This window comes from Chinchilla lanigera, unplaced genomic scaffold, assembly GCF_000276665.1.
Source record: "Chinchilla lanigera isolate Chin_1 unplaced genomic scaffold, ChiLan1.0 scaffold00181, whole genome shotgun sequence".
Taxonomy (NCBI): domain Eukaryota; kingdom Metazoa; phylum Chordata; class Mammalia; order Rodentia; family Chinchillidae; genus Chinchilla; species Chinchilla lanigera.
Genome location: NW_004955582.1, coordinates 1,098,027 through 1,123,048, shown reverse-complemented (window position 1 = coordinate 1,123,048; position 25,022 = coordinate 1,098,027). Strand labels below are relative to the sequence as shown.

Sequence of the window (25,022 nt, the reverse complement as noted above, 5' to 3'; positions counted from 1 at the left end):
AGACTTAGCTAAAAAGGAACTCAGACCAGGATCAAGAGGCTCTAGCAGAAGACACAGGGGGATGCATCCCTCTCTCTGTAAAATGCATAGTTTCAAATCATAGGTTTACAAGATGCTGGGTCCACATAGAGCCCTACTCGGGCTTGGGCATACATCAGACATGATGTCACAGTTCTCTCTCCTCCCACCATGTCTGCTCTGTGCTGCTCCAAGCATCTGCCCCCGACCTCTGCTCAAGCCCCAGAGATGCCCATGTTCTTCCTCACACTGAACCTAATACCTTTTTACCTCCTGCAAACCCTGCATCTGTCTCTCCTCATCCTCCACTCTCCCCTCACTCCAGCGGTCCCAGATACCTTGGATATGCCTCAAACTCTCCAAGTTCTTTCCAATCTTAGCAAAAGCATTTTTTGGTTAAATCTGAGGAGCATGGCTCACTCCACTTCCTTCAGGGCCAGGGCCAGCTTTGCTAACCATATGACTCCAAACAGGAACCGGGCTCCTCCCCATCTCCTGCCTGCTCTGTTTCTCTGTAGCACTGAAACCACCCTATGTGTGACGTCTGTGATGTTGTCACTCAGCCACACCCCTCTGGAAGGGTAGTGGGGGACACAGACTCTGTGCTGATCGTGGCTTTGTCTCCTGAGCATAGCAGAGCACCTGGTGTAGGCACCACTCAGTCCATATAGGTGGGAGCTGTGTTTAAATAAGAGCTGGATGATTGTTCTGGAGCAGGAACGATGGAAGCGCCCACTCCCCCTTCAGACAAGAGCACCCAGAATTAAAGATCCCAGATCCGTGATGAATTCAGCCTTCTACAATGAAGCCAGACATTAGCATGTAGTAATTATGAGGAACATAAGAGGTATTAACTGGAGAAAGATTACCATTCTGAAATCCATACTGTATTTTATCTTTAAAAGACCAGTGGGGTGAGATAGGTTTAGTTAAAATTCAACCAATAAGCTATAAGGGGAGGTGCACACCTGTAATCCCAGCACTCTTTAAAGTTGAGGCAGGAGAATCATATATTACAGCACTCCTTGGGCAAGTTAGTGACTAAGTCAGACCTTGTCTCTAGATAGATAGATAGATAGATCGATCGATCGATAGATAGATAGATAGAGGACTAGCTTGAAATGTAGCTCAGTGCCAAAATGAAGGCCTAGGTACATTCCTCAGTGGAAGGGAAGGGAAAGGAAAGGGAGGGAAGGGAAGGGAAGGGAAGGGAAGGGAAGGGAAGGGAAGGGAACGGAACGGAACGGAACGGAACGGAAGGGAACGGAAGGGAACGGAAGGGAACGGAAGGGAAGGGAATGGGGACACAGACTTTGTGCTGATCATGGCTTTGACTCCTGAGCATAGCAGAGCACCTGGTGTGGGCATCACTCAGTGGAGGAAGGAAAGAAGGAAGGAAGGAAGGAAGGGGGGAAGGAAGGAAGGAAGGGAAGGAAGAAAGGGAAGGATTCAATCAACAAACCAGAGCATATTACTTCCAGTATCTGAATAGAAAATTTGGTTGAAAAAACGTTTTAAACATCCTTCAAAATAAAATTGTAGAAACATTTGCCAAGTCCAAGTGCTTCAGCTCAGTTGAAAAAACGAACACACCCAGTCAGGGATGGGTTAACAGGAGTCACTACCAGATCATGGTGGCCATGGGCCAAGACGAGCTCTGTGTCAAACAGGTTTGGCTTTAGATCCTGCTCTGCCTCTCTCTAGCTAGTTCACCTTGGACAGCATCATCAACTCCACCAAGTTTGGCTTCCCCATTCATACAGGAAGGAAAGATTCAGAACGCTCACCTGTCTCGTAGTGCACACTGAGCAGAGGGTGCTGCCAGCTATCCCCGCCTGCTATAGCAGTCAATGCTGTTGACTCCACGACCCGACCTCCCCAAGATCCAGGCTCTTAATGACACATGCTCAACCATGACTGCTGCTACCTCCTGTCCCCAAAGGCTGCGGGCCGCCATCCAGGAGGCACAGGGTCTGTGCTCATAGCGTCTGATCTTTGCTTTCCTCCTGAGATACACACCAACCTCAGATTTCTCTCCGCCCATATTTGCTACTCAGGTCAATAATCCTCAGATGGCCACGAAACATCCGGTCACTATCTGCTCACCATCTCTCTGCTCACCAACTCTCCTATCTGGCTTTGATCATGAAGACAGACGAGGACTCTAATTTCCTGGTTTCCTTCTCATATGGAAAAGCTTTCAGGGTTTCTGGCCCACGTGCTGTGCACAGCTCCAGCGCATCTGAGCTTCGTGCTCACATGTGGCCATTTGCTGGGGTACGATGGAGAAAGCAACTCATCCTTCTCTCTGTAACCTCCACACGCTAGGTAAGACAGTACAGATCACAAAGGACAGCTCTTTCCTGTGAAAAAGAATTATTAATTCCACTTTCAGCACCAGATTTCCCAATGTCCTTACAAAGTGTTTATTCCTCGCTCTTGGTGCCCATGAACAAAACTCTTTAAAATCTGAAGTTCACAAAAAGGAAGTGGACTTTCTCAGACACATCCTGTGGGTTGTTCTGGGTCTGGAGACCTGGGCTCTCAGCTCCGGGCCTCTCTGTCCTGCACATGCAGGAGAAATGTCAGGGAGGCCCAGATACCCCAGGAGTACTGGGCTTCAACTCTATCCTGAGGCAAAGCAGTGTCATGCCAGTGTTTGCTCCCTCTTCACTTGTAAGATGCTGAGTAATTCATCTAAAAGCTGCCTGCTAGGATCCCATGCTGGCCTCTGTGTGGGAAGCATCTCAGTGACCAGAACTTTGACTCTGCTTCACAATTACCCAGCTGAAGAAGTCTAGCATTTCCTCTGGTTGTGACCTCGTGACCTTATGACTGAGGAAGCAGTAAGACCAGCATCCATTAACTTTGGTCAATCAATAAAGAGATGGTTGACTTTGAGACCTGCACTATAAATTATACACCAAGAATTTACCACTTTGATCTAGGTGTGGATGTGCTTAGTTTCTAATCCTCTTACCCATGGACTCTGTGGGTTTTTTGTCCTTAGAAGATGGAGTATAGGAGAAGAGAGAAACATTTTCCCATCATTCAACTAAACAGCTTTGTAAAAGCAGAGTCTCAGAGAATTAAGTTCACTGAGTATGGGAAAAAGGGGTCCAGAGGTCTGGTTGACGGCCTTGGTGGAGGAGCAAGTCTGAGCAGACTCAGACTTGCCATGTCCTCGGCAGACCGAGTGAGTCGCCCCGCCCAGACTGTCCTGCTCTGACCTCTTACTTCCACACCGCCCCCGGTCAATAGTACCACCTCCAAACCATGCCCCTAGCCTGCCTCTATTGCTAAGCCTCTAGCCTGCTCTATAAAACACCTGATACTTCTGCAATAAAATCGGATCTGCGCCATCAGCCTGGTCCCCGGTGTCTTCTTTTTACCGTACCGCCGCTTACCACGGGCCCAGGTCCCTTGACCCAAGAGGTTCTACCTCAGCTGAGGACCCAGGAACCTGCTTCAGCTCCTCCTGCAGTCCCACTACTCAGGGCAGTGGTTCTCCAGATGCAGCCCCCAGGAACTGGTTAGAAATGCAGGTTTTCAAGCCTCACCAGTACCCCCTGGATCAGCTGCATAGGTGACTCTGGTTTGTGCTAAAGGTTGAGGACCGCTGACCTAACACATGGACTGTATCATCAGTATGTTCACAGACAGAAGAAATAAACAGTGGCTCCATGCTCTTGTGCTTTACGGAACAGCTGCTTAAGATAATGTGTTTCCAGTTCTCAGAGAAAGACACCACAGCGAGTCCTTACCTGTCTGATGGGCACTGAGATAAAATCTGTGAGGACCTGACTCTGCCTCCACCTTTGAACTCACTGTCCACAGAACACCCATCTCCTGCTGCCTGGGTCAGGTTCTCTCTGGCCTCCCTGGTGTTCACTGCAATCTGCTATGGTCAGATCTTTCCTCTGGTTCTCTCTCCTCTTTCTTCCAGCTAAACTCTCCATGTGCATTTGGTTTCAGTTATGCATTGCCTTCCCCACGCAGCTATTCCCTATCAGGGTAGTGTTCTCTGCCCACCCATCACAGCCTCATCAGCACATCCCTCCCTGGGCATGGATACTCCTCATCTCACCTTTCTCACTCCTCCCTGGTTTGCAGTGCCAGCCCCGTGAGCCCAGGACACCCATCTCCCTCACTTTCACACCTCCAGCACCTTGAATGGCACTTTGGCATTACTATTTAATCAATCAGTGGGGACTACAAAAGAATCCATGTGCATTTTTCACAAGAGGGAATATATACCTATTTTAATTTATTGCTGATTGGTTGACTGTTTGGCATGAATAATTCACTACTAACCTAGAATATTGTTCTGTGGATACAGGAATAAAATTTTTTCAACACCTCTTTTCTTCATAAAATTTCTAAACCATTCTTACATCTGGTAATCTGAGCAATGTAGTTGAGGATAGCAATATGTAATGTAACAACCACTATTGATTCATATTATTTTGTCTTGAGACTTTGTATCACTTTGAATGTTCTTGCTTTGATTTGTTTATGTTTGTGATACTGGTGCGCTGCTACTGTTCTATTTCTTTGTTTGTTTCTCATTTACTACTCTCTTTAAAATAAAAAAAAAATCATAGGGTTTTTTTGAGCACTTAAAAAAAAATTTTCAGCTACCAAGATACTTTTTTTCTCTTTAAAATATGCACACTCCTGACTATTCGGTCCCCAGCTGCACCACAGCCCCACCCTTGGACACAAGCAGCATGGGCGTGGCCAGTTCAGCATCCTGCTGCTCCTCTTATTTTCAAGTCAGAGGGACAATGACTCAGAGCCTAAGATTTCCATACAAACCCAGGAGGATTTGTCACACCATCCAGGAATGCCAATGTCCCCTACTTCACCTCAGCATATGCACTGGATTTTAACTTTTGTCAACTTGACTTGGATGTGGGCAGAGTCCAAGGTGACCACCAAACCCAGCCAAACCCTGAGTCTCTGCTGAGAAGCCCGTGATGCAGCTGGACCTTCACACAGTGCGGCTCCTGACCATGGAATCTCACTGAGTCATGCAGCAGGCTCATCACACATCCATCTGCAGATGGCCAGGTGGAAACCAGCCTCAGGGGACACCCAGCCCCAACTGTCCTTGATTCTGGGGAGCACTGGCACTCACCAAGGACCCTGACTTCCCAAAGGGCAAGCTGAAAATACAGCCTGTCCTGTCCTTATCAAGGGCATGGCCAGTGGAGGTGAACTGTTGGGCCTGGGATTCATAAGAAGGCCTCATGAGAACCTTTGGGCATCAATATTATCTCTACTGAGAATGAAAAGAATGGAATTTCAAAGGAGTCAGATCTCTTGCCCATGACCACTGTCACTTATTCATTAACTTATTCCAGAAAGGATTTAAGTCAGCTCACAAAGCTATGTGCAGAATGGAATAAAACTTAGGGAATGAGGAAAACAGGAAAGAAAAAAATGAAACCAGGTTTGTGATGAACTTTCAAAATAAAATGTACGGCCTGGAGTTGTGTGCACTTGATAAAAATGGGTCACAAGCTTGGCCCTGAACTGTCTGATAACCACTGGGAAAGGGATAAAAGGAACAGTTCACAGCCTAAACTTCCTGCACTGTTTTCTTAGGAGAGAATGCTGTGTCTTCTTTGAGAATATTGTAACACTTAGTGCACAAATAATACTACATAGCATTATTTTCTCCATCCAATGAGGACAGGGAGAAGAACAAGCGAGAGGCTCAGAAGAAGCCACCCCAGGCTCTGGATCAGCCTGGCAAAAGCTCTGAGACACTGCCAAGGCAGAGAGGGCTTCTCTGCAAGGATGCCAGAGGCTCCAGGGCAGAGGCCAGCTGGTATGGCAAGATTGCCCCACAGGAAAGCCAACTGCTGCTGCCATCACAGGGGGCTGATCTGCGGTGCTCAGGCCAGCCAAGAGAGGCCAGGGCAGAACCATTGTGGGTGGAAACCTTGCATAAAACAGCAAGGTCAGGCACCAGCTGAGGCACACAGCACAAGCCAAAAACACCATGTGGCTGATGAGTAAAGCATCCTGAGATCAAGAAGTGGCACCTTGCCTGCCACAGGCTGCCACAGCCGTGGCCTCATCAAGAAGTTCTCACAGTTCTGAGAGTATCAAGGTGGGCCAGAGGCCCTGCCCACACTGAGTATTCTATTCCCAGAAAGTCAGAGCTGGGTGTACACTGTGACTGGGAGGAGAAAGACTTGAGATGCAGCTGGAATTGGGGCCACAGAACTCACACACAGGTTGGAGAGGATGCAGATGAGAGGCCAGGAAGGGCAGCTTGAGAGAGATATTAGAGTGGAGAAAAGAAAGACTTCCCTCTCCCCAGGCAACCTAAAACCCAGTGCTGGAGAGACAACATCATGCCACACAGCACTGGTATTAAATAATGACAAGCAGGATCTGGAGTGAAACTGAGAAGGCATTTACAGAGCCTGAGGGGAAAACTAAGCTGTGCATTCTGCTTAAGGCAATGCAGAAAGGGAGGATCTGGCAGGGAGGCAGGAGAAACAGCAGAACTCACAGACTAGAGTGTTTGTGTATGTGGATACAGAGAAAGGAGTAGCTGGAGTAGAAGCTCCAAAAGGAAAGCAAGAAGGAGACAAATGAGAGAGGGAAAGAGGGAGGGAAAGAGAGAGGGGGAGAACCAAGGAGCAGGAGACGCAGGTTAAACTTTAAAGGACTTCAAGGCTGCAATCTGGTAGGTGGCACACCTGAAGCGTGTACTGCCACCTGGTGTCAGGATACCTTAATTACAGATCCAGGGCGACAGCCAGTCCTAAAAGCTGAGACAGTAAAGCCTACAATGACACACTTTAGAGTGAGTATCTCATTTGATGGAGAAATCTAGTTCTAGCCATTGAAAGAGTAAAAATGTCTCAGATATCGTCTTTGAAGTAAAGGAAATGGACTGGATAGTAACGATAGGATAATAGTTAGGTTTACATGATTTTCACACAAACACACATGCACGCTCACGCACATCTCTCCTCTCTGCTTTTGTCTCTCCAACTCTGATGAATCATTGGCTTCCTTTTTAGGGAAACAGAGTGGTCTGCTCAGGGTCCTACAAGGGACCTCTGGCATCACAGGACCCCAGCACATCCAGCACCATTGTCCCACACCAGTTCCAAGGCTGTCCCACTGCCTCCCACCTCCCCTACCTCTGCAGGAAAGGACACGTCTGTGAACACCTCATGTCCCTTCCATTCCCCTAAGGTGTGAAAACCACTGCAGGAACAAAAAGAAACATTTCCTAGACCCAGAGTCCCCAGATTCAGTGGTTCAGTCTGAATTACACTGAGCCTGGGAGAGCAGAGAGGGAGGCAGGGCTGAGATGCAGTGGTCTAGAACTGTGCTGGCTTTGAGGCAGTCACCTTCCTTCTCCTGGCTTCCCCGAAATGTGGCCACCCCGAGTGTCCTGCTGCTGTGCTGGTATGTGGGACTCACATAAAATTATAAGGTGTAATTGAAAAAAAAGGGTATTCAAATTTAAAAAAAAATTATTTTAGTAAAAGATACATCTCCATGAATACCCCTCCAAAATACGCCTAACTTTGAACACACTTACCCCTTTGTTCTTGCCACTTTCTGAAACAGCTTTGGAAGTCCTCTTTTATAGGTATCTCTAGCTGCCTTGTCAAGGCTGCCTCAGTGTCCTAAACTGGTGTTTTAAATCAATTCAAAACATTTCCCTTTCATGGTCATTTTAACTTTGTGGAAGAGCCAGAAGTCACACAGTGCCAGATGCAGTGGATAAGGTACAGAACGAAACACCATCATGTTTTTATGAGCCTATATTTCTGTTGGATGGCACTCAGCAACAGCATTCACTGAATTTTCATCACACCTGGTAATGACACACAGGAAAGAGTACTTCCAGAACTGCTTTAGAAAATGTCAAGAACCATGGGACAAATATGTTTGAAGTGTGGAAGTAGGGAGTAATTTGACAGGGATTACTGGCAATGTGTCTTTTACTATAATAACTCTAATTTAAATAATCACCATGTATTTTAATATCCCCTTGCACATCCTCCAAGACATGGGTCTGAGTTTGGAGAAAGGGTACTGTAGGGTATAATGAGTACAAGGATAAGTGGTGTCTTCTTTGTCCACTTTGCCCACACAGTGCTACCCTGCCTCCTGGCCTCCATGCTGCGTTCTGCCCAGGGTTCAGGTGGCTAGTGGGGAAGCGAGTTGACACTGGCTGCTGAGGATCCTGGGGGACCCTCCGTGTGTGGGAAGGTGATTCTTCCCAGATTTCTCAGTCAGCTTCTTGAACGCAAGGGAAAAGCAGCCTGAGGCAGCAAGAGGAGATGCAAATGAGAAATGAGAGAAGAGACAGGGAGACATACAACATGGTTTCCTCAGAGCCAGCTGTGAACCCAGACATAACCAAGTGACCTAGGTCCATTTCTGCACAGGACAGCACCCCACCAGCTTCTGGGAATTCGTCATCGTACACCAGGGAAGAATCCTCTGGAAACTGTTAAAGGAGGCCATCTAATGTGAGGAAAAGTCAGCAAGCAAAGCCAAGACTAAAGATACATTATTAATAGAGCAGGTGGCATTTTTACTTGACTTATGATGAAACGATTTTGCACTCAAACACAATTGGTGGATTAATTAAATCAAATTATTCTGATTACCGAGAACTTGATAGTATATCAAATTTTCATACCAAATTAGCCAAGAAAGGTTAAACTGATATGTGAATAAATAAATACCAAAACTTTAAAAGTTTCCAGAAAGAGCAAAAGTAAGTATTGTTGACTAATATACAGTCATTTCTTGCTCATTTACAAAGTGACAGCTTTCCAAATATCTGACAATGGATGGTTTACTATTTAGAATGTTAAATTTCATAAAATACCAAAATAAATTGGGAGTTACAAACCCTAGGCATTTCAACTCTAACTTGGAAAAACAAGAATTATTACTTTGACCTTATGAAAAGAACCATGTCATATCCACAATCGAATCTTCTTGGAGAAGATGGTGTGTGGTTAAGGAATCCAATATGTCAACCTTCCCTCAGAATCACTTCTTTCCCCTCCCTTCTCTGGTTGTGACTAGGGTGGTTCATGGAAGGCTGAATGTATCTTATATTACTCTATTTTCTATCTTTAAAAGGGGTTATAAATATTTCTCCAGATAATGAAGGGAAAATAGCAGGAATCAAGTTGCACTGCATTTTATGTATGTGATATTGATGACATCCAACAAGCATCAATTCCATGAGGGCTTGTAAAACATATGTCACAGCCATGGTCCTAATCATATTTTCAGGTTCATTTAAAAGTCCCACCAATGATTCAGAACATGTAGAGAAAAATTACACACATGGAATGCCATGCAATTGCTGTTTTCTCTTTGTTATAAGTCAAAAACAAGTCTGTTTAAACAATCACAGTGCAATCTTGACTGAGCCTATGGCTTTCAGTGTCCTAAGAGAGAACTGGGCTAGTGTACAATTACTCCAAAGCCTCTTCTGGAGATGCTAAAGATCAGGAAGGTAACTGCAGAGGGGCACACACTTTCTGTATTATGCATGGAGAGGTGTGAACAAGGGCAGGCAGCACCTGAAAATCATTTCTGTCCACCCCATGACAGCACCATCCTGTAGTCCGAGCAGCAGCCTTATCTGGTGGCTCTGCTGGACCAAAGGACCAGGATCACAGGCCTAGAAAGAGGCAGAGTGGGGATGGGTCCAGTTTGGTTCCCCTACATGTGGCATATTCTCCCCTACGGCTTCATAATCTTCCTGAAAACCCTGAGACCTGGTCCTACCCAGAACCCCATGAGAACAGTAAGGCTCTTCTACATTGCACCTCATTGACTTTCTTCTTCTACCACACATGTGCTTGGAGGACAGGAGAAACACCCAAAATCCAGAGACGCAGACCACCTCACTCCCAACACCCAAGGGGGCACACTTCTGGGGGTGAACACTATACCAGCAGGTGCAGGGCAGGAAGAACTGCTGATCTTGCCCTCCTGTGTGCCTCTGTCCTTTCCAAGTGAGCCTGGCAGGTGGTAGAAGGGTCCTTTGCCATCACACAAGTGACAGCAGGCAGAGCACAAGCCCATCTTCCTACACACACCATCATCGGCCTACCTGTACAGAGATCCCAAGAGCACGCTCATGAGCTGCCCGCACTGGGCACATCAAACCCCTGGCCCAAAAAGCGACCCCCACTGTGCCACTGTGTGAAGGGCAGAATGGGATCAAAGGCCACAGGAGGATTCTGATTCCTTTTGGTCATGAATGGTGAAGTCGCTCTCCTACCAAGGCCCTCATTGTACTGTTGCTGTAGTACTGTTATCATAACGCTGATTAGTTCACCAAAGGCAGTAGAAATAGAAATTTGGGGAAAGGTGCTCATCCCTGCAGCCTGCTCTCCAGTTTTGTTCTCATAAACATCTTTGAAAGGGAATAAAACCAAAGTATGGGCACTACCTTTCCATTCTACTTTGAGCAGAGAAGAGTCCAGTCCAAATCTCCACTAGAGATTTGGGCAGCTTCCCAAAGTGGCCTTGCTCTGTTTGATCAGCTCATTGATAGTGTAGAAGTGATAGTGCCAACAATAACTTCACTGAATCTAAAAGACAACACAGCAAATGGGGTTCTTGGTTATCCGCACTTCACAGACAGGCTCACTGAGGTTCAGACTGCTTAGGTATGTGCTCAAGGCTCTGTCCTGGCTAGATATCGAGACCCAGGAAACTGCAAAGCTTTGAGATAGGGGCTCTCTATGTAGTCTAGGCTGGCATTGAACTTGTGACCCTCCTACCTCAGGCTACCTGGTGCTGGGATTACAGGCATGCATCACTACATCCATTGCACAAAGCTCTGAATTGCTGTGCTCTACTGCTTCCCAGCAAAACTCAAGTGAAGATGTGTAAATCCCAAATAAATCCTGGGTTGTCCACATGCTAAACTCAGTTTCACATCACGGGACAGAAAAAGCTCAAGATGTGTTTCATACATGTACCAATTCCCCAACATAAATGGAACTACTATGCATTGTATACATACACTCATAATAAAAAGGTTACTCAACTGCAACAGAAAAAAGTAAGGCCAATCTGAAGATTGGTACCAGGAGGAGAAAGAAGGGAACCTGGAAAATTCAAATTATAAGAGGAAAATGGCTTGAAGGAGCTACATGCATGACTTGGAGCCAAATGCTCTGGCAGATGCAGCCGTGCTCAGGGATCTGCGATGACAGGGACACTCCTTTTTCCACCTCACTTGGAGCTGCCTTTATAGAACTTTTATTTTATGCCCAAAGATCAAATAAAAGAAAGATCACATTTAATGAGAGCTAGGGGAAATCAACTGGTGGCAATTAAAGCGTAAAAATAACCTCTCTGTGGCTGCAGACCACAGGAGTTTCCTAATTTGAAGAGGCACAGGCAAATCACTTAAACAAGGCCTTCTGGGCTGTGCTTGGCTCATATTTCCCCCACACCCACTGTGGTTACAGCTCTAAGCAGCCATAGCTCTTGAGGTCACAGGATCGTGTAGTAAGTGGAAGCACAGCCAGGCCAGATCCATCAACCACAAGCACAACTTCGTAGCACAGAAGTTAGAACCAGGCCTTCTCCGTGGCATGTAACTTTAAGTGGAAGGGGTTAAGCAGAGTTAGAAAAGGCCATGGAATAAGGTCCAGGACCCTTCTCTTAATGAGGGTCCTTCCTCCAACCGCAGTCTTGTTTCCACAGTCCCCTGAATCTGGAAAAAAAAGTCTAATGTTGGCCAAGAACCAAGGACTCCTCACTTTCCTTCCTCATTTTCCATATGCAGCTGGGTCTGGGGTAGACCAGCAGGCTGACCTGATCTCCTCCTCAGCCTAAAATAACTGAGCTTAGCAAAACACCAATAGGTAGCCAAGGTGATTGGAGAGTCCACTTTAACAACCACTCTTTCCTACACCTCTGTAGTTACACAGACCAGAATTTGTGAAGCCTTCCTCAATCTTAAGAGTCAAACTGAAAAACCTGGAAAAACCTCTGGAATGTCATCAGCTTCCCAGGAAACATGCATACCCCAAAACACTGGATTGCCTAGAGAAGCCCACCTTTGAACACTTCCTGAAATTTCCCACCAGGGGTTATGATGTGGGGTGCACTCAGGACAAGAGGAGCAGCTAGACAGAATGAAGTGGGGATATTTACTGTGGGGTATTATTTATACGCCAGGAGACTCTGTACACTCTGTCCCCAGGTCAAGTCCAGCCTTGGTCTGTGACCCACTCATCCCCCAGAGCATGGTGGTTACCGGTAAAAAGTGGCGTAGTCCACCGTGGAATGGCAGGTCTGAAACTCCCAGGACTTGATCTTCTGGCACTCTCGATGGGCTCGCAGCTTCACCTTCACTGTCCCCTGGCACAGCTCCGGCACTGGTCTCCTCCTCGGTCGGTTGCAGAACTCGTTGGACTCCACCCTCCAAGACTCGGCAAAGTCGTCCACATCGAACTTGAAGTTCCCATCTCCACCGATTAAGTCATCTCGTTTATGCCCATTGTAGTTGCCACAGAGACCGCACAGCTTGCCCTTGAGGTGAGGGGCAGCCATGATCTCTACAAAGCTGTCTCCATCCCAGGATATTTCTAAGCCTAGAGAAGAAGAGAGGAAAGGAGATCAAGCACTTCTGAACTTCTGACAGTCCCCAAATGTGCACATCTTTACACACTACATGAGCAGGAGGATTATTACAAGTTGGAGACCAGCCTGGGATACAAAGTGAGCTCAAGGGCAGCCTGAACTGCATAGTGAGACCCTGTCTCAAAAAGAAAGAAAGAAAAAAAAAGAACACAGTGGGTCTATCCAAATTCTCTGGTGTCTTTTAATCTTACCACACTAAACACTATAAATTACAGAAATCATCACTTGGAGGCTTAGGATTTTTAAACTGTACAAATTTGCCTTTCTAACATCTTATGCACTCCTATTTTGATCTTTTTAGACAAATACTCTCAGACCATGCTACTTTAAGGTTTATGTTTTTGCCCTTTCTTAAAGTACTTGTGTTAGTCCAAACTGTGCCTCCATTCATCCAATGACTAATGTGAGAAGGGATGACAGTTCTTTAATGTTGCTTTTGTCTTTTTAATCCAGAAATTTTCCCATGTAATTATTCCTTCAAATGCCAATGGAAATTTTCCAAGTTATCTGCTATAATAAGAGTATAAAATCAATGAATATATGAATAAAACTTCTGAATACATAGTCTGCAAAAGACAACACTCATATAAATGAACATATTTGCTCCTTTGTAACTTTAGTCATTCCTGAGACATGGACCATGGGCCCAGGTTTCCTGGGGTTGAGTTGCTGGGGATTGAGTTGCCTTTCTCTTCCCATCCCGGGCCTCCATCCTTGGTGTGCTCACTTGAGGGGGGTTGGAGGCACCAGGCCATGGACATAAGTCCTCTTGTGCCTATCATCAAGCCAGTTCTGCCTTGGGCATCAAGGAAACTCTCTTTGCTCCTGAAAGGAGGGAACAGAGCCCCTTCTTGGCTTGCTAAACTGACTTCTGAAGTGCAGGAGAAGTGCATTGTGTGAACACATGCACATTTCTCCAACATACTAGTCCGGGGATGTCTGAGAGCTACACAAGCCACTGAGAACTCTGAGTAGTGGGACTTCTCTGTCACATAGAGGACAGCCAGGCTACATTGCCACACAGTACAGGCCAGTCCAACCAGAGGTCAGGAAGGAACTCTCAGATCCACTCTGGTGCAGTGTGAGAAGACCACACACATGAGAAAGGAGAGGTCCTAATGCTTTGTGTTGAGGCTCAACACAAAGCTAATGACCTTTTCTCGAGTTCTGCACATATTAACTGTGTGTGGGAAGTTTTTCCCACTATCCTGGGACACTTTGAAGGACAGTGCCTGACATCCAGCAGTGGGTGAACGTATATCAACCAATGCAAAGTAATCACTGTGCATGAATGCTACTGCACACCCATAGCAGATCTGTGCACCTGCCTGACTCGGGACTTCTCAGCCACTGTCACTATCTTCTGAGAGGCATCCACAGAGCAAGCTCTTTTTAATATAAGTCCCTGCCACCTTTGGATTTTTAAGTCTTACCTTTTTGGGTTCCTGAAAAAAATTAACTTTTTTTTCTAGCTAAACGTGGAAAAAGAAAAATGTCTTCTTCTAAAAGGAATTTTTTGTCCTTGTTCCTAAAAGACCAGGATTAAGCTGATAAGCAAATGCCCAGAAGTTGGGGTGGGACAGGAGAAATACAGACAGGAGAGGTGGAGGTGGAGAGGAGGAGAGAGAGGAAGAGTGAAAGAGAAAGCAATGGATCTCCTCTGGACTGGCACAAGGCAAGGACACCAGAGTGGTGTAAGATCAGGAAGAAGTACCCAGAGGTGAGACTCCAAGACGACATTCCCCAAACCTGAACCAGATGGTAGAGACAGAGCCTGGCCACGTGGCCTTGCTGTGGGAAGGGCACACAACTTCCTGAGACAGAGTTATTTCAGGTGGGCATTAGAAGGGAAACCCAAGGCTTAAAACTGGGGTTTTTCAAGAAAGAAGCAGAAGAAACCCACAAGAAAATCCCTGTAGAGTGGAAGGAGCCAAAGCATTGTAAATCTAAGGTAAATGACAGAGAGGATTTCTTAGTTGGGGGAAAAGCAATTAAATAGATTTGGAAAATAAGAATAGAAAAGTACATAGGAAAGTAACTTTTGGGAGTCATGGATGAAGAGGGGACAGTAATGAGGCTGGGTAAGGAGAAAAAGTCCAGAGTACCAGAATGTCTGTACTGGGATGAGCCCTGCAGGTCTCTGTGAGAGCATGGTGTCACCTTTAACAGCCACAATTTAAATGTACGATGGCTTCCATTTCCTCCCAACCATCATCTATCACATTATCCAGCACATGGTATGGAATCAATAACCAAAGGAATTACCCTTATAATATTGACGCATTAAATCTTCAAAAACAAACAAATTGTAAGTTTCATGCTGGATAAAACACTGAAACAACCATTTTAAAGGAGATGAATAAAATGTAAAATGGTTTGTAATACTGTGTGCTCTCCAAGGTATAGACAAAACTTGACCTTACAAGCCCATAGCCAGGCAGCTACTCTGCAAGAGAAATGAGGTGAGGAAATCAGTTCCATAGTAACTCAAACTTTTAGATCATAATCCCAAAGATTGGCAATGTTGCAACACTGTCCAAACTACAAATCTCTTTTCCTAGGCAGCAGGCAAATACAGTTCTTCCAAGTGCCACAAATAGTTGAGAATTTACACCCAAAGGAGCTCCCAGGTCATGACTGACAATAACATAATAAATATAATCCTTTGGGCCACTGAGTTCATGGGAACTTGACTCAAAGAGAACAAGTTGATTGCTGATCTCTGTGTCTACATGAGCTTGGGAGAATGCAGACCCTCTGTGTTTTTAACAAACTTTTCTCAAAACCCATGACACGTCATTATAACACATGGTCCCCAGAGTAAGAGAATAATGTGTAATTCACTCTCATTTCTTCTTTGTTATTATTACACAAAGAGGATTTTCACAGACCAATGAAAGTTTCATGTAGGAGGTGATTTATTCTCCCCAGTGCCTTTGCCTTTTGCTGTATCATTTACACATGTGTTTGTGTGAATATTTTTACCTTTTATAGGAGTAAAATCCATGCAAAGTAGATTAGAGTCATGAAAGCAAAACACTAGTAAGTTGTAATTGAGGGACTCCCTCTTCCAAATGATATTTTAATTTGGTGTCTTATGAGGGGGAAACGCCTAGAAGTGTCTAAGGGGTTGAGTACAGTCCTTTCTGCAGCTGGGTTGAGTTTCCTGATTCCAAACATGGGAAACTGGGTAGAAATAACTGATAGAGGCAGAAGGCTAATGCTGAAGCATATGCCCTTATCAGGGAATGTGAGCATCAACCACATTCTTTCCACTTCAGCAAAGGCCTTCCCAGTCTCCTTTCTTCGCAGTGTGTGTTTTGCCAACTTGTTCACCCTTCAAATGTGTGACCTGGCTATACACCACTAGCCTGGGTTGGCTTTGGTGGTGTTTGTGTAGCTGTCCTTGTACGTTGGGGATGCTGCTGTGTGCTTCACGTTGCTTTGCTTTCTGATTACTGATGGTTTGGCTGCTGCCCACTTGAAGGGGTTAGAAGGTGCAGAATCTGAAGGCATACCTCAGTGATATGCAAAAGTGGGTAGTATTCTTGGTCATATTTCACATCAAAGTGGGGGAGGGTATATTCTCTGGGTTCCAGTGTAGTGTTCCGTTAAAATCCACGTTGCTCATAAGTTAATGCTTTCAGGTGATCTGATGTAAGACTTTCAGTTAGAGTTCATGAGGTACACAGACAGCGGAAAGGAAATGTTTTTTAAATAATGTGCTAAGTGCTGAGAGCCGGGACCAGCATGTGGTGGGGTCCCCGGCCAGTCATTGAGGGATAAGTGGCAGGGCCTAATTCTGCACTAACTGCATGGCCATCTGTGCAACTATACCAGGTGATTCCACCTTCATCCTGAAGGCTGAGTCCAACAACCACCAGGCAAAGGCCTTTCCTCTACCTCCTGTCCTCTGGCTGCAGGGTGCTTTGAAGCTGCTATTTTGAGGGCAGTCTCCTTTGATTAGGAAATAAAACATGAAATCTCTGGAGGAAGAACACTAGAGGAAATGCTATGATATTTTAAACAGGCAATCAATAGGTGATAAAAAGAAGATAACCTGCTGTTGCCCATTTGAAGAGTGGAGGAGGTGCAAAATCTGAAGACGTACTACAATGATATGTAAAAGTGGATAGTGTTCCTGATCGGATTTCACAACAAAGTAGGGGGAGGGTGTACTTTCTGGGTTCCAGTGTAGTGTTCTCAGTTTAAACTGAGGTGGATGGACTAGAGTAGAAACACGGTCATAGGAAAATAGAGTTGTTCCATTCAAAGGATGAGCATAGAGTAAGCATAGTGGCCAGAAGAATAATGCTGCTCCCAGGAAGCAGAAGGATGTATGACTTATTTGCACCAGGATACTGTCCAGCTGGGTGTGGAGGGAACAATAAAAATTACTTGCATCATGGAAAGAGATATGGAAAAACAAAAGAGAAATTATAAAACTTTAGTTCAAGGCCTAGAATGGTTAAATTCATGAATCTAATTATGGTGTTTGTGATCCATTACTATTTTCTTAGCGGTCTTGACTTTTTACAACATGGAATCCTTGTGAAGATCAGGATTAATCCATGAGGCTTTGCTAGCTCTGTGTGGAACAGTATTGAACCTCCTGGGCTGTTAGTAATCTTGAGGGACCCAGGATGCTTTGGAGAACTGGGATTCAGCTGACTAATAATTTCCATCTCGGTAGAATTCACTGTGTCGGTCTGGCTTGCAAACAGATAGGCAAGGTGCTTCTCATTAGTGCCCTGTAACAGCAGGACATCTTGCTAAGTTTTATAAGGAGCTGGAAAGTGCTGCCTCCTTTATGGAATCAGGCAAGGCCTACATTTGCAGAGTATGTGTCCTGTGGACAAAAGAAGGGTGACTGAATCTTCTGAGAAGGTCTTATCCTTCTAGAGTCCATGAGCAGAGCTCCTCATATTGCAACATGAAGGATGGAGATTGTTCCCCTTTGCTGAATGTCTCAATACATTAATGCTTTCCATTGTCAGACTGAAATGCTGATGTACTCCCTAATAAAAGCTCCCAGGGATGTGCCTTGGCTTCTTGCCTTTGTTTACTAAGTGGGCACAGCAAGGAGTCAAATCAATTTATCAAAATATATTCTGGCTTGAATTGAAACAATGAGAAGGGTTCTTGGAGCAGGAACAGCCTCATGCACCCTCAAGAGTGCCTACTTTATCAAAGGCTTCCCTTGGTGATTATGTTGCCTAAGGAAATTTGAACTTGATGCTTTCACACTGCTAACGTCTCATCAGTAAGAAGGCAGTCAGTAGGCTGGTTTCCCTACAGTATCACGATGGTTAAAGAAATAGCACCCACCAGGACACACAGCGCAATATCCAACCAGCAAACAACAGGACCACATGCAGCCCACACAGAACCATACATGGTGCTAGAAAGTGTGAAGATGAGCAGGACTCAGTCTCTGGGATTGACAACCAGGAACTGGGTTCTGCTTCTGAAATGCTTTTAAAGCAACATTTAACAGACACAGACTTGAGCCTGGTGGATCCCTAGGAGCTTGGCCTGGGGTGTCCTAGGGGTGGAAATGCAGGGTGCAGCACCTGTACTAGAGAGAGGTCTCAGCCAGCAGCTCCACCTGCCCAAGGGTGTGGAGAGTTGCACTTCCAAAGCCAGCCTAAGATGATGCTTCTGGCTGTCAGGGTGGTGGCTTTCTTTGACAGCATCTAGGGTGGATAGGTCTGCTGGTTACAGGTGGCTCCTGTCCCCCTCAACTGGACACTTGTGAGTGACAGCCTCATTCTCTTTAGCACAGGATGGCTAAAATGGATCAGTGACCCAGTGGAGGCTAGAAGAACAAGCCCTTCACTTGCAATCCACTTCCCTCAGCCTCCCAAAGTGCTAGGATTACAGTCAAGTACCAGCACACCCAGATCTGTTTTTTTCTGAACACCACTGACTCTAGCTGTCAGCTTTTGAGGATGCCTCACACTTTGGGGTCAGATGTTAACAAGAAAACCCTGTTTCCTCTCCCAGATGTGAAACTGCATGTAAGTAGCTGAGCTAAGAGGGACCCTGACAACTCCAAGGTGGACATCAGTGGTCCAATTGAGGTTATCTGATGAGCACAACTACTATTTCTAGAGTGAGGATAGTAAGCTTTGGATGTGTGAAGATTGAAAGACCACTGTGCCCCGTACCCAGTTGCCAGTCTCCATGTATTGTCTCTGGGCTCTTGGTGGCATTTCAAGATGCCTTGGAGGAGACAGCCCTATAGGGGCAGGGGGAGCAGATGCTCAGGGTGGGGCCCCACCTGCTCGGGTGGTCACCTTCAGCAGGTAGCCCTCTAGGTCCACGTGAAAGTGTGGCCCACGGCAGGGCAGTGCCACACGGGAGCCATTCCAGCGCACAGCCAGGTGCTGCTCCAAGCTAATGATGCTCGAGCCCAGGACCAGCTGCACTGACTTGGTCCAGGAGAAGGAGCGTGTCCGCCGGGCATCGTTCTTCACCAGCACCTGGAAGGGCGAGGCAGGGGAGGTGCAGTCTCTGGTCAACACGTACTGACACGTGCCCTGAAAGTTAAAGGTCCGGCCATCAAAAGTGTTGTAGTGAGGGTCTCCGAACACCGTGCACACACCAGGCTCTGCGGATGGGCGAGAGAGAAGAGCAGGGTCACAACCAAGGGAGGACATGGACAGGCAGCAGGGTCCTTGCAGGCCATGGGAGGGGATGGCAGGTGAGTCAGGGCCTGAGCAGGGATGCTCTAAGGGAAATAACTTGGGAGAAAAGAAAAAAATGTTGGAGAGTTTTAAAAGACTTTTCTCGTATAATACTCTGGCGACTACTTTTAAAACTTATTTACAACACCTCTGAGCTTTTAAAATGTCTCTGGAGCCCTGACAAACTTCTGTGGAGGAAGACATTGAACTCAGACACTTAAGAGCTGGCTTCACTCCATGACTCACATAAACAAGGGCAAATTAAGCACATAAACAAGTAAACAACAGCAACACAGATGACACTACACCAAAATTTTTGTACTACTTCCATCTGTTTTTATAAATTTTGAGACAGGTCATGTTAAATTGCTAAGCCGCCTAGGCTAGGCTCAGACTTGTATCCTCTTGCTTCAGCCTCTCAACTAATTCAAAAAAGTTAGAAGCACTGCATGTTATTCAAGATTCTGAAGAAAGTTATAATAGTCACGTACATGTACATATACATACTCGCTAAGGACAAATAAACAGAATTGCCAAACATATCTATGATTAGTAGTGTCAGGAAAAAAGTCACTGATAAAATTAATAATTACAGATCATCTTCATATGTTTTCTAGAAATATGTTTCTTATATTTTGATCTAAGTCAGAAAACAAATTATTGACAAAGTTAATAATTACAGGTCATATTTACATGTTTTCTACAAATATATGTTTCTTATATTTTGATCTAAGGGCCAAAATACAATGTTCAATTTAGAAAATCACAAAACTCAATCATTTAGTACAGTACTTTTAAGAAATTCCAATGAATTTTTATGCCAATATAATATTTAAATAGGTATGAGTTCTGCATTTGAGGTATCTCAAACATTACAATAAATTACTAAATGTTTTTTAAAACAAACCCTGGCATTGTTTGTTCTCCATTTTAAAGATATTTTGTTTCCAAAGAAGCATGAATAATCACAGAAATAAGGAATTCATGTAGCGAGATTAGCCCAGAGAATGCAGAACTGTAATAAACTGCTATGGCTTGTATCTAGATGTCCCTGCAAAGCTTCATGCATTTATAGGTGGGGCCTTTCATAGGTGGCTGGATCTAAGATGTGTGATACTGGGATTAAGGGTGTGTGGTACTGGATTAGTCCACTAATTTTTTTTTTATAGTTCTGTATATGCATAGCAGGAAGACCCACCCTGGTGTGGGTTGCACCACCCAAAAGGTTTGTAGCTTAGATGGGATAATAGAGAAGGGGAGGCTTTGCTGCTGTTGCTTGCTGCTTGTTGCTTTCTGTCTGCTACACTATGAACTGTTTTGCTCTGTGATGTCCCTCTGTCATGCTCCCCTGTCTTAGAACCAGCTGACTATGGATTGAAACCTCTACAAACTGTGAGCTGAAATAATCCTTTTCTCATTTAACTTGTAGGTGTTGGGTACTTTGTTGTAGGGGTTGGGTACTTTGAGAAAAGTAACTAAGACATAAACAGAGCAATTTCCAGTTGATGCCAAAATCATAGGTGAAGAATAACAACCAGAATAAGCACAATGGGTCAGTAATGAGAGAATGGCATCTAACCGACATCCTCGACTCTACAAGGATTGATCTAGACACAGGAAGGACTGGTCCAGCACAACAAGGTTGTGCCAACCTCCATGATGTGACCAGTGGGATCCAGTGCCAATACTTGCTTTCAATTTCCAGGGTGTTTGAAGAGAGATGTTCTGACAAATGGAACCTCTCTCCTGCCATGAAGAACACTGCTGTTTGGTTGATGAAGCACAAGGCAGTTACCTGAGATGCCCCAGGTGACATCAGAGTTACCACAATCATGGGCCACAAAAGGATGGAAGAGTAGCCTGACCTCCACAGTCAGCCAGGTATGGTGGTGCATGCCTGTAATCCCAGCCCTCTTGGAGGCTGAGGCAAGAAGATTCCAAGTTGGAGCTCATCCTGGGAATCTCAGCAACTTAATGATACCAACTCTGTCTCAAAATAAAAAACTAAAGAAGGGGCTTGGAATGTAGCTTATTGTTGAGGTTGTGGGCTCATTCTTTAATACTGCTATCAAAAAAAGTTTGTCAATAATGCTCATGACTGAGGAAATGTTTATGACATGTTAAGTGAAAAATATGGCACAAAATTCTATGTCACTCTATTCTAGGATTATCTTAACTATCTTAAATACAACACATTCTCCAAAATTATAAACAGTGGCTGTATCTTGATGCTTTTTTTTTTTCTTCCTTCCTATGCTTCTCTGGCTTCGTTGTTGCTGATTTGCTTTGCTTTTTTTTTTTTTTTTTTGGTTTTTCTCCCTTTTACCGGAGAAAAAGGGAACCGAACTCACGACCTTGCACATGCCAGGCAGGCGCTTTTGCCGCTGAGCTAAATCCCCAGCCCCTGATTTGCTTTGCTTTAAATGGCCCCAATGTAGGCATAGCTACGGCCAACTATGTGGCAAAGCACATCCCCAAAGAACCCACAGCAACTCTGTGGCCCTGAGTTATCCGGGGAACTACAGCTTGCTCAGCACTGGGTGGTCAGCAACAGATGTCCAGGGAGACCAGGCAGGGGACAACCTGCGAACAGGGCTTTAAGAAGGAATCTTCAAGAGTCCTTAACTTGGGGAAGAGAAGGGTTTGGAAGTCAGGATGATTTTTCTGAGTGGCAACAATGTAGTAGAGGCCAACAAAACTTCATGAGTATGAGGATGCCTGAGAATTATGGATCCACTTGGGGATATTTGTATTATGAGCTAAAAGAACTTGGAAACCTTGGACGGTTTTGCTGGCACCTCCAGGTCCCCATGCCACATCCCACAGGAGCAACAGACAGGAACACGTGTGCTGGAGAAGCTCAGGGTTACAGAATCTGCCTCCCTGAACAGGAAGAAGTCCAAAAACACTTTGGGGACAGAAATGAACAGCGTATCCTCATGTAATTGTTTTCCCGCAGACCCAAAGACAGAGCTGCAGTCCAAGACGTCCAGATGTCCAGTCACAGCCCCTGGAAAGCTTGGCCCCTCAGTTAGAGGGACACAGGGAGGAGCTATAATGATCAGCCCATGCTAAACCTGCTTTATGTGAATGTTCCTGAGCAGAGGGGGAGAGAAGGGCCAGTTGTACAGCTCTAAGGTCACATCCTTAGGTCTCACTTTGTATTTGGTTTCCTTTCCATATATGCACATAAATGCATAGGAACAGAAAGGAAGTACATGAACCCAGATATTAAGAATGGGTTTATTTTGCTCTTAGGAAATAGAAATCTGTATGACATTGCTTTTCATCTTTCTTGTTGACGTGCATTTACATCCTCATTTACGCTCACATTTCACTGTTTACAATGATTATACATATGCTTTGAGGATAAGAATATTGGCTGTAAAAGGTTAAAACTCCAGGATCACAACACCTCCTTTGATGTTACAAACCCTAATGAGATCACTGCTCCTGTGAACACAGTTCCCATGCTTTTCTCTTAGCTGTCAGGTGCCTTTATTTCCACCACAGACCTATTTATTCTAATGAAACATCTTTCCTCTAAGTGGCAATCATTCTCCAAAACATCTGTCAAGGACAATGAAGGGGAAAGTACACAATCCCATGTCATAAAAAAGAAGTTAAGGGAAACCAAGTGGACTTACCACCTCCCCCAAACACAACAAAATGAAAATGAAAAAGGCCTAAGGAAGCAAAACAAAGATCAGTCATGTTTCTGCCACCAAAGAGCAACAACTGTTGTTTACAGTTTTGGGTGTGAGTGTGTGTGTATTCTTTTCACATACTTAAAATAATCTGCAACATGAAATTTTATTGCCTTTTTTTTTCATTTAAAGTGTCAAATAATATCCACAGTCATTCAAATGTGTTTCACTTGAAAAGGCAGATGGGCACCTTCATCCTCAGGCTGTCACTTCTGGAGGAGGAAAGTCTGTGCCCTGCTCTCTCCACTCGGCACGCGATCACATCTTCCCTGGTGTGGCACTGTAACCATAAAGAAATCGAGCCAGTCCACAGGGCTTTGCACCATTCTCAGTACAAGCAGCAGGGGATGACCCGGGGGACTCTGGGTCACTGAGTCAAGGGAAGCCCGGGGACCCAGAGGGAAGGAATATAAGTGCACCTGGTCTGCGTTAAGTAGCAGGGAGGCAGGAGACAAGCCCTGATGCTTCTGCAGAGGCCTCCAGAGCCTCTGTAGCACAAGCTGTACAAGCCCCAGCTTTTCCCAGGAAACTGATGACCCATTCGACACCTGAGGTCCCACAGATGCCCCACCAGATGGTGCCTGGATGGTTGTAAGACTCATGTCCATGGCTTCTTGAACTAGAACCTCATCTAATTTTACTATGTGCTTGTGGAAGGAACAGGAAGGAAAGAGGTAGTGAGCTTCCTTCCAGCAATGACAACAGTAACTGATCTGCATAGAAAACACTGGGCATTTGTAGGTAAGGCAAAATATGTGACAAATCAAAGCCCCAAAGAACCTACAGCAGCTCCGTGGTTCTGAGTCACCTGGGGAGGCACAGCTTGCTCACCACTGGGTGGCCAGTAACAGACGTCCAGGGAAACCGGACAGGGGACCACATGTGAACAGGGAAGTCAGGAGAGATTTCCTTCAAGAGTCCCTAACTTGGGGAAGAGAAGGGTTTGAAAACCAGGGTGACTTAAAAGGTTGTTACACTGTTATTTTGTTTGGTGTATAAATATGTTTTCACAATATTATATGCACACCAACTTTAAATAAAACAAAACAAAAAAATCCCTGACTTCAGAGATCTAACCTAAAATAAATACAGACCCAAAAGCCATAGCTGTCACTCCAGGGGCTCCTCATGGGGCAACACTTCCCCACTTCTCACCCTGGCCCCCTGCAATAGGCCTAGGGTTGCCCCATGCACCTCACAGCTCTCCCACATCCTGAAGCTCTGGGATCCTATGCTGGATTCCCTGTCCCAACTGCCCTGAACCCAGCCTCAGTTGACTCTAACTACAAAAACAAAACCAGTCACATAGCTCAAGTGGTCCAGAACAGTCTTAATTTCAAACAGCCTGCTATTTGTTATGTTTTGGGGTCAAAAATATGGTCATGAAACCCTTATGATAATCCCCTTCTACCCTAGCTAATAGTTGTAATGTCAGGCCTGGGACTCTTTATGTGTCAGTACTTGTCAGTGACTGGCACCCTGGCACGTAGGAGTCCGCAAATACACAAAGGTAATAACCAGGTGCATCTCCCCATCATTCTCAGCCCTGCCATGTGCACTACTCATCAGGCATCAGTGCAAATTGATTGAACTAGTGGGTTAATTTAATAAGAGTTTGGTGAAAAAAAACCCCACACTGAATTTACTAAAATAGATAAATGGAAGGCACTGAACAGAATTTAGCTTAATCAATTAATTGGACAATTTATGATTAATCTCAGAACAAAGAGATTATTAGGAAAATGTGGCACGTGAGGACCACTTTACAGGAACCATGTCTGGTGCCAGAGAAACTAGCAGAAAAAAAACAAAACCTGTGGCCTGGAGCACTCCCTTGGGCTGATTCCCTTTCTTGCAGGTCTGATTTTCTCATTAGAATAGATAAAAACCGCCCCCCACACACACACTGCATAGCACTATCAGGCTCAAA

At 45.2% G+C, this 25,022-nt stretch overlaps 1 protein-coding gene across 1 annotated transcript in view; it reads right to left on the bottom strand.

The window, feature by feature from the left end:
• The window catches only part of LOC102004870 (BMP-binding endothelial regulator protein), a gene marked incomplete at its 5' end in the record, with an annotated part of 243,075 nt that overhangs the window by 46,265 nt on the left and 171,788 nt on the right, over window positions 1-25,022 (bottom strand). The window contains 2 exon segments of the mRNA XM_005414284.2: window positions 12,311-12,647; window positions 18,980-19,309. Coding sequence (XP_005414341.1) covers window positions 12,311-12,647; window positions 18,980-19,309 — 667 coding nt within the window.